This window comes from Camelus dromedarius, chromosome 13 (genome assembly GCF_036321535.1).
Source record: "Camelus dromedarius isolate mCamDro1 chromosome 13, mCamDro1.pat, whole genome shotgun sequence".
Lineage (NCBI taxonomy): Eukaryota > Metazoa > Chordata > Mammalia > Artiodactyla > Camelidae > Camelus > Camelus dromedarius.
Window position 1 is genome coordinate 55,184,464 of NC_087448.1, and position 15,001 is coordinate 55,199,464.

The 15,001-nt window shown below is 36.4% G+C and overlaps 2 protein-coding genes across 3 annotated transcripts in view; one reads left to right on the plus strand and one right to left on the minus strand.

The window, feature by feature from the left end:
- The window catches only part of RB1 (RB transcriptional corepressor 1), a 106,996-nt gene that overhangs the window by 88,415 nt on the left and 3,580 nt on the right, over positions 1-15,001 (plus strand). The window contains 9 exon segments of the mRNA XM_031466439.2: positions 5,447-5,565; positions 8,310-8,455; positions 10,050-10,195; positions 10,617-10,721; positions 11,161-11,274; positions 11,374-11,537; positions 13,395-13,425; positions 13,863-14,005; positions 14,503-14,552. Coding sequence (XP_031322299.2) covers positions 5,447-5,565; positions 8,310-8,455; positions 10,050-10,195; positions 10,617-10,721; positions 11,161-11,274; positions 11,374-11,537; positions 13,395-13,425; positions 13,863-14,005; positions 14,503-14,552 — 1,018 coding nt within the window.
- RCBTB2 (RCC1 and BTB domain containing protein 2) overlaps positions 1-15,001 on the minus strand; it is a 125,722-nt gene that overhangs the window by 9,297 nt on the left and 101,424 nt on the right. For both annotated transcript variants that reach the window (XR_010383622.1, XR_010383621.1), the window contains 2 exons: positions 7,557-7,672; positions 5,414-5,600 (listed from right to left, as the gene is read on the minus strand). The gene's annotated coding sequence lies outside the window, so the exon portion shown is untranslated. The remainder of the gene's footprint in view (positions 1-5,413; positions 5,601-7,556; positions 7,673-15,001) is intronic.

The window sequence follows — 15,001 nt, forward strand, 5'->3', positions numbered from 1 at the left end:
GACCCTGTTAGTCACCTGCTTAAAAGTGTATGTTAAATTAACCAACTTTTATTATCAATTTAGTGTTCAGTGCCCCAAAGGGTAAATTTCGTAGCAGGGCCATGCAAGTACAAGTGAATGCCTCCTCAAATTTTGCCTCCCAGGCACACCTCTTTTGCTTTACCTTAGTCCTGGCCCTGTTTTATACTGCGTGAGACATTTTTGTCTTAGAAGGTAGGTTCAGAGACATTTTTGTTGATGACATACAACTGCTGAAATAAATAAAATCCAGAGCATATTGGTAATTTCATATTTTCACTTCTACTTACTGTGAAGTTGGAGACTTAAATAAACAGGTTTTTTGTTTTTGTTTTTTTTAGTTTCACAGATTAATAGAGTTAATTTTTGAGTTATGTATGCACAACTCCAAAGTTAGTTTTGCTATCACTAGGCCTGCCTAGCTTATTCTTTTACACATATTGGAGCCAGGAATTGGAAATTGATAGAAAATTGTGCTACTTGTAACAGAGCTAAGGCAGTGTGGATTATGGTGAGCTCTGTCACCTGGAATACATTCCTGAAAGCAACACAATAAATCACTGAGTTTTTCAGCAGATGTCTTTAGAACCCCATTTCTGTAGTAGGAATATAAAAATAGGGAGCAAGACACACTTGAACTAGCTGTCTCTGTGTTACTGATTTTTGACAAGAAAAATCTCTGTCCTAAAATACAGTTTCTATTGTGATCAATGTCCTATTCCTCTTAGATTATTCAAACCTTTTATCCTGGTCTTTAAGACTCTTTGTAATCAGGCCGCCGGCTCCCTTTTCCTCTAGCAGCCTCTCCACCTCTGCAGCACCGCTTTACTTCAGTACCAGCGGCCTCTCTTCGTCTCCTGAGAGAACAGCAGTCTCTGAGCGCGCGCTCTTTCATCCTGTAGGAGACCTCTGCCCCTGCTCCTCTCAGCTCAGCCGCCTCCTCCCACTTCAAGCCTCAGCATCTGTGGCATCTGTGTCACCTTCTCAGGTGTCTTCCTTGAACTGCCTGCCTACATGGGTCTCCTCTTTATTCTTTATGAGAACTCTGCTGTTTCATAGTATTTTCCTGAATTAGTCATTATCTACTGATTTCCTTGTTTGATTATTACCTGCCTCTTCCCATCAGCTGTAAGTACCATGTGGGTAGAAACTATACCGGTTTGCTTACCACTGGACCCAGTGCCTGGTACATATAGAGTATTCAGTAAATAATTTTCAGTTTTAGTCCAGGTTCCCTAAATACTCCACTGTACTCTATTGTACTTCACTTTGAAAAAATAAATTTTCTAAATAATAGACATTCTGAAACAGTTTACATGTTTATAGTTTCTTTACAGCTAAGGTACATGTACGATGTTTGAGTAATGTTTGAGGGGAAAAACATGGAGGAAAGGAGTAGAAAATATTTTTAAAGGATCCTAGGGTATGTTTAACTAAGAAACTTCTATTTTTAATCTTATCCTCACTTTAAGGCAGAATTAACCTCAGAGAACTTTGAACCCTGAAACCTACTCTCTTCATTCATTTATTCAACAAATGTTTATTGGACCCCTATTGTGTGTGCCAGGCAGTTTTAGACATTGGGGATACTGTTGTGAGCAAGATGGATAAAGCACGTTCCATCCTTCACCCCGCACTCTAGCTGGGGACACAGTTAACAAACAAGTAAACACGTAATATAAATTCAAGTAGTGATCAGTGCTGTGAAGGAAATAGAACAGAGTTGGGAGTAGCAAATAAGTGGAAATTATGACTGTCTTAGACAAGATGCTCAGAAAAGGCTTTGCTGCGGAGGTACCATTTGAGAAGAAACAGGATTAATGGAGTGTGTTGAGTCATCGGAAGCTCTGACAAAGAGCATTCCAGGCAGAGGAAGCAGCAAGTACAGAAACTATGAGACAGGAGTTTGAATTTCTTCTAGGGTGATGGGAAGCTGTTGGTGGGTTTTGAGAAGGTGGTAGGGCATGGGGGAGGGTGTGGAGAGTAGCTTATTAGCTCTATTGAGGAGAGCTCGGAGGCAGCAAGAACAGAAGCATGAAAACCAATTGGTAGGGTGCTTTGATGGTAGTACACACAAAGATTATCATGTTGAAGATGATGAGAAGAAGTTAGACTTGGGATGTATTTTGAAGTTTGAGCCAACATGACTTGCGTGGATCGGATACTGGAGCGTCAGAGAATGACTAATTAAAGATGACTCCTTTTTCTCTTTGGGCAACTGGATGTAAGGTTGATAATGATACAGGGAAAACTGGGATGGGGGAGCAGGAATTTTTTAGTGGTAGAGGGTGATTAAAGTTTATTTCAAACGAACATGTTGAGTAAGGTAGAATTGACTTCCTCAGTCAGTGTCTGACAGCTGGAGGATCTCTTGCCTTTATGTTGATGCTTCCTCGCATGGGGCCTGTCACAGAGCAGACATACAACAGATAATGGGTGGATGGATGCATGGATAACGAGGCAGTATTGTCATTACTGTCTCCACTCTACAGTTGAGAAAAGCGAATCATAACAAGGCTAAGAAGCTTTGTCCAAGGTCACGCAGCCAGTGAGTGGTCAGGATTTGAGCCATGTGGTGTGGCTCCAGGGTCTGTCCTCATGCACTGCTGCTTCTCATTGTCATAAGCCTCTGTCCACATACCTGTGTGACCAATTAGGTGGGGCAGTGGGGTAATAAACATGATACGTAAGTGAAACATGAAGACTGTTGGTGCAGGTGATGCCACCTTCATCTTTGGAAGAGGAATTCACTTTGGTTTAATCCTGTTGTGCTAATCTGAAGCACAACCAGGTAAACTGTGTATGGGTTAAACCATATGTGAATAGAAAGTAAAATGCCTTATTAGTAGCAAACCGAAGTCCTGTGAAAGGCTCAGGTTACTTGTATGTCTGTGAGTCTCGAGGTCTCCTGAAATGTCTTTGAGAAAAGAATGGGATTAGGCCACTCCTACTGAATATACGTGGATTTATTCCATATGTGAAAATACTCAGTTCGTCAGTGGTTAGAAAATGTGATGTTGAGTACGACATACACACAGTAGCTGGTATTGTCAGCGTTGCTTTACTCAGATGAAAGCCATTACTTAGATTGCACTTCACAGTGTCCCCTAATGAATATAGGAAAGAATGACCTGATAGTAGAAATTAATACATTATAATGGCTGTAGAATAAACCAGTATTGTTTGTTTGTTTTTTAAGATTTTTGTTTAACTTAGTTTTTTGTGGTTTTATCATACAGAACTTTTCAGGTTCTATGTAGTCAGATTGGTTCATCTTTTTCTTTATGACTTCTGGATTTTGGTCAAACCTATAAAGTCCTTCCTTATCAAGAAGCTATAAAGAAGGGGGTGGAGGAATAAAAAGAAAAAAAAAAGGGTAACTGTATGAGATAATAAATGCTAATCAACTTGACTGGTGATCATTTCACAATGTATATATGAAACCATTACATTGTACACCTTTAAATAAATAAAATTTTTGTCAATTATACTTCCATAAAGTTAAAAAAAAATTAAAAAAAGAAGTTATAAAGGTTCTCACATATGTAACTTCTAATACTTTTCATTTTGTTTTTTAATGTAAGTGATTTTCTATATATTGTGAAAGTGTAATAATCTTTTTTAAATTGCCAGCTAATTTTCAAACACTTTTTATTGAATAGACTATCTACATAATTTCACAAAATCTATTTATATTCTACAGTGTTTTGTATTTTTATTTACTGATGCACCTCTTTTCCTTCTTATATAAACCTGACATCTTGGTATTCTGTCTGTTTTTTTGCTCTTCTTAGTTCAGGCACTAAAAGATTAGAGTATGTATGGCCCCCATTCTTATGGACTTGCAAGCTGTCATCTCCAGAAAGTTAAAGTTTTTGAATCAGTGTTTTTAATGATTCTTACTGCTGGTTTTACTTTTTTGTAAATGATATTTTTTAAATGGTGCTTTTAAACTTTTTGCCTGGGGTGTAGAAACACAATTATTTTTCATATTCATTTCATAACAGAACAGAAACCTTGCTAATCTCATTATAGTAATTTCTCTTTTGAGTTTTCTTTATCAGCAGTCAAATCTTTCGTGAATAATGGTATTTGTGTTGTTTCTTCCTTCCTGATCTTTTGATCTTTTTTTTTTTTTTTGTCTCATTGACCTGGCTGGAATGTCAAGTGCAATGCTTAATAGAAAGCATGATAACAGGATGTCTTTCTCTTACCTCCAGTTTTTTAAGGAGAAAGCTTTTAATGCTTTACCATTACATATAACGCTCGCTGTGAGTTTTTTGTTTGTTTGCAGTTGCCATTTATCAAAGTAATAAGTACCCTTCTTTTCCTGGTTTACTAAGAGTTTTCTTTTCTTTCTTTTTTTAAAATTACAAATGCATTTTTAAATGAGAACTTTTTCTGCATTAATTTTGATAAGACTTTCCACCATAGATTTATTAGTGAGGTAAATTGCACTGTAGATTTTCTAATGTTGAACTAGTCTTGCAACCTGGATAAACTCAACTTGGTGTAAATGATATCTTCCCTTTTTAACACTGCTGATTTGGGTTGCAGATATTTCTTGTTTAGGATTTTTATATCTCTGTTCATGAGTGAGAATGGACTGTAATTTACCTTTTTGTAATATCCTTGACAATTTTTAGTATCAGTGTTGTACTAGGCTCATAAAATGAGATGCAGAATGTTTTTACAATTTCCATTCCCAGAAGAATTTGAGTAAAAGTAAAATTAGCTGTTCTTTGGATGTTTGGTAGAATTCACTGGTTAAAACCAGAGGTGCTTGGTGTTTTGTTTTGGGGAGATTTTTAATTACTGATTCAAATCCTTTAATAGTTTGTAGAACTGTTTAGGTTTATTTATTTTTTATTGAGCTTTGTTAATTTATTTTTTTGTGGAATTTTCCACTTGGTCTGTTTTCCAATTTATTGACATAAATTTATTCATAAAAATTCCCTATTATCTTTCTGATCTTTGTAGTGATGGTCCCGTTCTTTGTTCTTAATACTGTTTATCTGTCTCTTCACTTTTTCGCAGTCTGACTGGACGTTTGTTTAATTTTATTAGTTATTTCAAAGAACCAGTTATTAGCTCTGCTGATGAAACCATGTGTTTTGTTTCCAGTTCCATTAAGTCCTGCTCATGTCATTATTATTCCCATACTTCTACTTTCTTTGGTCTTTTCTGTGTCTCTTTCCCTAACTTTTAATGTCTTTTCTAATGTAAGCATTTAAAGTTGTACATTTTCCTAGTCCTTTATTTTGTGTATAATACAAAAGTTGGCACTTGTTATTTTCAAAGTGGAGATAAGAGTCTCATTCTGACTTCAAAATTCATAATATTCATCATGTCAAACAGTATGATTTTGATACGTACATGGGGAAATCATACTTACCAATATTGTTTTATGTCATCTTGTTGCACATAGGATTCACCTTTATTTGATCTTATTAAACAAGCAAAGGACCGAGAGGGACCAGCTGATCACCTTGAGTCTCCTTGTACTCTCAACCTTCCTCTACAGAATAATCACACTGCAGCAGACATGTAAGTGGAATATCTGTTATGTTTATCCATTCAACCTGCAAATAGATTTTGAGCGTAGTGTAATGCAAGTTGTTGTATAGAAACTGTAGGGAATAGAATTCTGAATAAGACATTGTTCCTGCTTTCAAGGGTCAGGAATGTAAGAGACATGACCCAAGTAAAGGTCATGTAAAGCGGTACAAAGTGCTGCTGAAATCACTCAGGTTTGGTGTCATGAGGGCAGTTTTCATGGCAGAAACGGCAATTTAGATGCGCCTCAAAGGTGCAGTAGGATTTCAGCATGGAAACTAGAGAGGAGGGAGGAGACAGAAATAGCATGAACCCCAAACTATAACAGCCAGGAGAGCAGCAAACATTTTTCAGGGAATGCAGCTCAGTGCGTCTGGAGTGAAGCATAAGGTGGGCATAGGGAGCAGCGGGGGATGAGAGACGAAAACGGCTGAGCGATGATGCGATCGAAGAAGGAAGCAGTAGGTAGCCTTTACTGAGGCTCCCTGTGTGCTGGACAGCTGCTTGGGTACTTCAGATTCTTATTATGTTTCCACTTATTCTGTGTAACAGCCCTGTAAGGTAATAGATGCTGCTGTCAGCCTCAGTTATCTATAAACAAGGAATTAGAGAAATAAGGTAACTTGCCAAAAGCCAGCAGAAATCAAGCCCAAGCAATCTGAACCCAAAGCGTGCTCTTAAACACGCTAGCTGCACTGCCTGCCATAGACGTGTGCCTCACGTTATGTTTCTGCTTAGTTCTGTGTAGGAATTGACATTCCAGTGTTCTGTGATTAGTGCAGGGACTCCTTTCCTGAGATGTCATTTCCATGCTAATTTGTACCCAGAGTATTTCTAACATATGGAGCTCTGCCTTCAAGTATAAATTTGTTTCCTAGGTAATACATTAATATAAATAAGTCAAGCTTTATCTTTTTCTTTAATCCACTGAGCAGTGCCAGGAAGTGTCCTAGGCCCTGGGCATACAAAGACAAGTAAGATGAACTAGGTCCTTCTCTCAGAGAGCTTACATTCTGGAGGAAGGAAATAGACAGCAAACAAGTGAACTAATTATAAGGTGAGTTTAGAGTGAAGTAAGTTCTGTAATGGAAATAAACAGAATGATGTGAACAAGAGAAGCTGAGCGAGTGATAGGAAGTTTTCCCTGACGAAGTGATGTTTGACCAAGAACAAGTGGTGCTGGCCGGGCAGAGGGCCGCATGATGTGCACTCCAGGCAGAGCAGACGGTGAGCGCAGTGGCCCTCGGGTGATGGAATCTAGCTGATCTGAGGAACAGAAAGAAAGCCCTGTGTGGCTAGGGTAAAGCGAGCAAGAGGAGAGTGGTACAAGATGAGGCTGGAGAGGCAAACTGGGGCTAGACCTTGTCGGGTCCCATAGGCCATAGGAAGGAGTTTGGATTTTAGAAGGGCACTGGGAAGGCATTAAGGTTTTAAGCAGGGGTGCAGCTTACTATAATTTATATTTTTAAAGGGCCACTTTCTGGCTGTTACTTGAAGTACAGATGGGGTTGCAGGATGGAAAAGAACAGGGCAAGGGAGAAAGTGGGAAGACCAGTTTGGAGACAGTTTCAGTAGTACAAGTGAGTGACTTAGTCCAACAAACGTCAGTAGAAATAGAAAGAAATGGAAAGATCTGGGGTGTATTTTAGAGGAAGATTTAATAGAACTAACTTTTGCATTGGGTTTGAAGATTGAGAAAAGGGAAAGATTGAAAATACCTCCTCAGTTTTTGACTTAAGAAGTTGGATGTAATGTGGAGCCATTTCTTGAGACAGGAAAACGGGGAAAAAATCAAGAGCTCCTCCACTTTGGCCTTTTTAAGTCTGAGATTCATGTAGTGGAGTCTAGTAGGTAACTGAATTTTTGCACCTAGAATTCAAAGGAAACTAACTTCTATCCAAGTTAAGTCAGTCGACAGTATTGTCAGTTTCTGAATTGAAGAGAAATCCAAGGGTGATAGTAGACTAGCCTCCGGTACTTACAAATCATCATGATGGTGATTCCCTTTTCCTGGCGTGTACAAGTTAATATATTGAAAGTGGTAAAAACATCCGTAGTAAGGGTCATGTCCTACTTCCTGCTCAGAATTATTTCTCAGCTACAAAAACAAGATTAGAAAGTAGAACTGTATTATTCTCTAAAATAAAGGACAACACAGAGCAATAGAACATCAGAAATTGAGAGATGTTTACTAGTATCTCTGCCTTGATTTATGCCTGACCTATTTAGTATATAGGTGTAAATCTGCCTTGATAATGTTATCTGAAATATTAATTCATATAATTCTGAACTATATAATTTAGGAGGGTGTATATGTGTGTAACTTAAGTCTTATATATATGAACCATAGTTATCAATGAAACATTTTTAAGAAGAGAATTAGAGAAATTGATTTTTTGATATCAATGACTTTTAAGCTGGGGTTATTTTATGATCTCAATCCGACTATAATTATTAAAATTGAACATATATACATACAAGGCTATTTTTCCAATAAAGCAATAATCCCCTAAGAAAAGCAATTTATTAAAATAGACTTAGAAATGATAATGATAAGCTTAGTTTTCCTATTAAGCTCTCTTTTTCCAACTTGTATTTAAATAGGAATTTGGTGTAGAGTAACAGATTAAATAGACAAGGTGTATTTGGATGCATGTGTGTGTGTGTGAGAGAGAGAGAGAGAGAGAGATTCTTAACAAACTTAAATTGAAGACTTTTCCTTTGAATATATCTAGGTATCTTTCTCCTGTAAGATCCCCAAAGAAAAAAGGGTCAACTACACGTGTAAATTCTACGGCAAATTCAGAGGCTCAAGCAACCTCAACCTTCCAGACTCAGAAGCCATTGAGATCTACCTCCCTCTCACTCTTTTACAAAAAAGGTTAGTAGGTGATTACTTTCAAGAGCATAGACTCTGGAACGAAGCTGACTGGATTCAAATCATGGCTCCTCTGCTTACTAGGTGTGACTTTGGGCAAGTCACTTAATATCTCTGTGCCTCAGTTTCCTCATCCGTAAAGTGGAAATAATCATCATCTACCTTATAGGGGCTGTGAGGTGATTAAATGAGTTAACGCACACAAAGCTTCCAGCCGCGCCTAGCACATCGTAAGCGCTCAGAGCGTTAGGTGGTGGTATTGCTGCTGCTGCTGCTGTGAGACTTCCAAATTTATGTCTGGAAATATTTGCTCCTAACATTACCTGTGCTCTCAGGTGTGTGGGTTGAGGTTATACAACGTGCTGTGGCCTCGTGCAGGTGCGCTTCCTGGTAACCAGGTTGTGCAGCATTCTCTGATTATGTGTGTAGGTGGTGGGGTGGGGAGGCCGTTTGGGTGTCTGTGCGTGTATATACACATGCTAGTGCACACCCACTGGGAGCTCTTTGAAGGAAAATGAAAGGCCAGATTCCTCTGTGATAAATCTTTTTTCTCGTTTTATTCAAGTCAGAAATATACTGAGTTTTATGAGATAGCCCGTAAGTTAGAGCAGTAGTTCCAAAGTGCGGTCCCCAGCCAGCAGAATGCACCTCACCCGATAAGCTGTAGAAAGGAGAATTTTTGTTTGAGCCCCACCCTAGAACTACTCAATCAGAAACTCTATGAAGAGGCCAAAAAAAAAAAAAATTATTGTTTTATCAAGCCCTCAGTGCAAATCTGATGTAAGCTAAAGTTAAGGACCACTGGGATAAATTATTAACTAAAAAGAATTCTAATTACCTTATGCAGGTCTTTGGAAGGTACATTTAAACCAAAGGTCATTATATTTAAAGTAGATGGAAGAAAATTCAATTTTGTGGATTACTTTTTCCCAAACCTATGTTCCAGTAGTATTTTTAAATAGACTTTCTAAATAATTTAGTATCACAATCATATTACCACTTAGGTAATCTACAAATCTAGCATTTTTAGTCTGTTACAATGTGTCAACTTCTGGTGTTCAGCAGAATGTCTCAGTCATACTTATACATACATATATTCGTTTTCATTTTATCTTTTTCATTATAGGTTACTACAAGATATCGAATATAGTTCCTTGAGATACTATTTTTTGTTTTCAGGATTGGAAAAATTAACATACTTCAGAAGTTCCATTATTTAAAAAAATAATTACCCCTCATGAACGCTGATAGTGAGGATTTTCAACATCTGTGATGAGTGATTACCAGTGGAACTGAAACAAACCCTATTTGGTTTCTATAATATCACAACCTTATTAGGATCTTTCTTTCCCTACCTTCCACCTCTGCCTCAATATTATGCTGTAATAATTCACAAGTATTATTTTGCCTTCTGTGTATATAGCACAATGCTAAGACAAGGAATCATTTATTCATAAGGAAAATAGTGGTAGAGATGAAGTTAATGTTAAAATACTATTTAACAGCATTTTGGTTACAGCAATTTAATGTTTTGAAAAAAATTCACTTGTGATACAAAATTAATAGTAAATACGATTAATTCCCCTTACTTCTCCAGTGTACCGACTAGCGTATCTTCGACTAAATACCCTGTGTGCACGCCTTCTGTCTGACCATCCAGAACTAGAACACATCATCTGGACCCTTTTCCAGTACACACTGCAAAACGAGTACGAACTCATGAGAGACAGGCATTTGGACCAGGTAAGAAAACAGTGCACTTCATCTTCTCCTACTTCCTTGTTTGCCGTGTGCTGATTTCTTAAAGGATTAGATTCAAATGAGAAGCTGCATCAGTTCAGTAGACTTAATATGTATATTCACCTGTTGCCTACCTTTTATATTTTTGCTGTATTTCTTACAAATTAGAGCTTTAGAGCTTGAGAATATTTCAGTAACTTTACTAATATAATACCATGAACTCTCTCATTCCAGAAATCACTGGAGAAACTTTTTCAGTTTCTGGACTATTTTTGCAGTGGTGGAGGATAGAATTAGGTGTGTGTGTGTTTATTTAATGGCAGTACTGGGGATTGAACCCAGGACCTCATGCATGCTAAGCCTGTGCTCTACTACTGACCTATGCCCTCCCCCTGACTATTTTTACATCACATTTATTTACTAGATTATGATGTGTTCCATGTATGGCATATGCAAGGTGAAGAATATAGACCTTAAGTTCAAAATCATTGTAACAGCATACAAAGATCTTCCTCATGCTGTTCAGGAGGTAGGTAATTTTCCGTGGTAAGATTTTTCATGATATATTCATGTCTATAATATGGATAACTTCAGTCACTAATTATATATTTTGATCATATTATATAGATTCACATATCAACTTTTTACTTTTATATTAATGGTTCATTATTTGTAACTAAAATGGAATTGGAAAGTTAACATACTTTAATATTCAAATTTCTATTATAAAGTATAATACTTTATTTGTAATAAACTTTTACACATATGTAAAAAACTTGTATGTATGTGTGTCTATGACATTTCACTGCTAGTAGAGCAGCTGCAGTCCAAGCCTAAGAAAGCTTTTTTCCAGATTTTTTTTCTGTAAAATGTTTTTACTGTTAAAAAGTATTATGAGCTATTAAAATAGAAAATCTAAAGAGAGAAATTCCTAAATTCATTTAACAAGTGTTTTTACTCTTCCTCAGACATTCAAGCGTGTTTTGATCAGAGAAGAGGAGTATGATTCCATTATCGTGTTCTATAATTCAGTCTTCATGCAGAGACTGAAAACAAACATTTTGCAGTATGCTTCCACCAGGGTATGTTCAAAGTGTCTTTTGTTTGGAAAATCTAATTATAAAGCAGTGGATCTCACTAAAACGTTAAGTAAATAATCCACTTTTTTGTTTTTGGTCTAGCCACCTACCTTGTCACCAATTCCTCACATTCCTCGAAGCCCTTACAAGTTTTCTAGTTCACCTTTAAGGATCCCTGGGGGGAACATCTATATATCACCCCTAAAGAATCCATATAAAATTTCAGAAGGTCTGCCAACGCCAACAAAAATGACTCCAAGATCAAGGTTTGTGTTTTCTTTTTAGGGAAGTGGTTAAGAATAAGGGGCTTCTTTTGAGCCAAGCATAACAATATAAAGCTCTCTTCATGTAAAATAAGCTAGACTCTTGAGTCCCTAATTTCCTAATTTATGTTAAGAAAGATAACCTGTTTACTTAGCTGGGTTTGCAAATTTAGTCAACTTTCCTGGCTGCCGGGGTCTGTTACTTTGTGAACAGTCTGCGCACCAGCGTGGTAGTAAGTTCCAAATCAGTCTCATGTTTTTTTAAGTAGCCAACCTGCTGAACAAAGAATTTTTATTCTGGAGTTTATTGAATGTCCTGTAACTTCTTTCTGTGGACCTATTCATCATCTTATAAAAATGTAGGTGACAGACTAAATGTAGATGATTGTAAATTAAGCCTGTAGAATTCCCATCCCTAATTCTGCCTGAGGCCCTCCTTGTGTTACCTTGGGCAGGTCTCTGTGTCCACTTCGGTAGGGTGCCGTGGCTCAGGTGAATGACGAGTGTGAAGCTGTTTTAAATTCTCAGATTAAAAGTTCTGTGCAACTACAGATCATTATATTATCTTCCACATCTAACAGCAAGTGCTCTCTGACTTTGAAGTGCTTCAATTGACTTATTATATGTCATCATGGGCTATTTGAAACTGACTTTATTTGTATAGAGTGGAGGCAGATTAGCTAGTAAAGTTAATGTAGTCTCATCTCAGAAATTGTTAGCCCATGGAGTTGTACTTAATGGACAAGAAAAACAAGAAGGGGATATATTAACCCTATGGAAAACATTTGTGTGGTGAGCTTAATTATATAAGAAACAGACACTCATAAAAATTTCAAACTCTACAGGAAAAGAAAAACTAGAAAATAACTGGCAAATGATAGAAATACTCTCATGTGCCCCGTACCATCTGTTTATTTGGTGTTCTTACAGTTGAGTGTCCCATGTGCTGATATCTACAACTTACACTGTAAGCTATTAAGATGCCACACCATGTCTATTTAGTTTCTATACTGCCACATGAAAATGTATACTGAGGTAATTTTTTAATGATGATAATTAACCCATATTATGCTGATGATGATGGCTATCTGCTGATCTTAGTTAAATCACTTCCGGGTTGGAGTCCTTTAGGAGAAAAAGCACATTCTGAAAATCCTGGGAAATCACTGATCAGGCATTAAGAGAGCATCTTAACACTACTTATCCAGCATATGTTGGTAAATCAAATACATATGTAGAATGATGGCCACTTATCAAGGATTGGAGGACAATAAAATCTACATATCTGCTGGTTCTGTATGATCAAACGTTTATGTCAGGCTAATGCTGTTCTTCAGCTTTATTACTGGAGCATAAATTATATGGTTCCATCAAGGACAAACAGACAAATAGAGATTTCTGATTCTAGGATATGTGTTAAGTAGCCTTTACTGTATATCAGTATAGATCCTAATTAGAACGCTGATGATCACTTACAAGTTTTTGTCAAATGTAACTTGAATTTTTAATGAGAAAATGTGAAAGAAATTGTAATTGTTAACTTACCCATAGATTTATGAGGAATTAAGTATGAGTAAACTTAAAGTTTTTATTTACCCTCTATAAATGTGAACGGTAGAAGAATATGTTCTTGCATACATGCAGTTCTTGCTTGAAAAATTAAGGAGAGCAGCTCAGTGTGCGACCAGACTGCCACTACCAGAATAAGCCTCTGATGAACATAGTTTGTCAGTGGTTTGAGTGGTAGAGGAGACCTGCGATTTGGAATTCTCAGTAGTTCAGAATGACGTGTGTATGTTCATCTCTGCACAGTTGTGTATGATTTTCATTACTAATTTGTATTTTATATTAACTTGACAGAATCTTAGTATCAATTGGTGAATCATTTGGGGTGAGTATTTTCTTTCTATGAAATACAATAGCGTGCACTATAATTATAGAAGAGACTGAAGATTTTTGTAATTTGAATTTACAAATGCTGTTATTCAAGCACCACATTCAGGCATGTGGCAAAGAATTTAGAAGATATAGATCAGATTTATTTTCAAATCAGGTTTAATTTTAAATCATAATTAGTGAATTTCAAAACTTTTAAAAACATTCGTTTACAATTATGTATGTGTGTTTATTTAATTGAGGAGGAGTTAGATGCAGTTACTCTGATTTCAAGATTTTTCATATCTCTTATTTGGTCCAATAAAGGAGAAAATTAAAATGCAAATATTATCTTTTCCTGATTTTTGACCTACCTCAAACTACAGTTAGGGGTTGCTAGCTACAAAATGCTGGTGTTTAATGGTTTAAAATAAAGAATTCTGTAATTCATAGACTTCTGAGAAGTTCCAGAAAATAAATCAAATGGTGTGTAACAGCGACCGTGCGCTCAAAAGAAGTGCTGAAGGAAGCAACCCTCCTAAACCGCTGAAAAAACTGCGCTTTGACATTGAAGGATCAGATGAAGCAGATGGAAGGTAGGAGCAGCTGTAGAATGTTTTTCATAGCTGAGCTGGTCAGCTCGAAAACCCAGAAGTGATAGCTCATCCCTGATTTCCACTAGTTCCTTTCATGCCAATTTTATTTGGAAGTTATGAGGATTGCACACAGTATTAGGTATGACTGCATCCCAAAGTTAAAAGCACCTTATAAATGTACTGAAATTCATTGAAGATATCAGACGTTAAAAATCTGATCATTTTTCTATTGATAAAATAGTTTTGATTAACAATAGATTTTTAAATGCTTACTCTCGAAAAACACTACTGTATTTTATAAGAACCGATGAAAAAATATGTAAGATCATATTTGTGACATTTATATTGTAGATGTTTTATTTATAAACCTTTTAATTAAAAGCTACCCATTAAAATAAGAGCATAAAAAGTCATTGAAAGCATTATAGTTATTGGGAATTCGAGTTTTCCATTTATACATACACATATGAAATGTTTTGCATTTTTTTACTCTGCAGTAAACATATCCCAGGGGAGTCCAAATTTCAACAGAAACTGGCAGAAATGAGTAAGTACTTATCATTTCACCTTATGTAAATGAAACAGTTGCTTACATTGCAAAAAAAGTCTTTTCACATTATAAAAGAATAAATTTTATATGATCCTTTCAATTAGCAGACTTGTTTACCCATTTAAAATATAATCCAGTCAAGAAGATATTATTTACAAACATCTGTGGACTAAATGTATGATGCAAAGTGAAGTTCATCTTCATCCTTCCTAAAATCTATTTTGCAAGAAGACTAAGAAGTGAAACCACATCTTCAACACAAATGGCTGTGGTTAGAGAACATGTTAGGATAGCAGAACTATAATGAGGAACTTTTTCAGACAGTTGGATATAGGGAAAAGTACAAATTAGCAATGTAAACATCATCACCTTTATTTTAAAAATATTTTATTCTGCTATTACTGAACTTTCATTTGAAATTAAGTTGTAAAACTTGCAAATTAGGG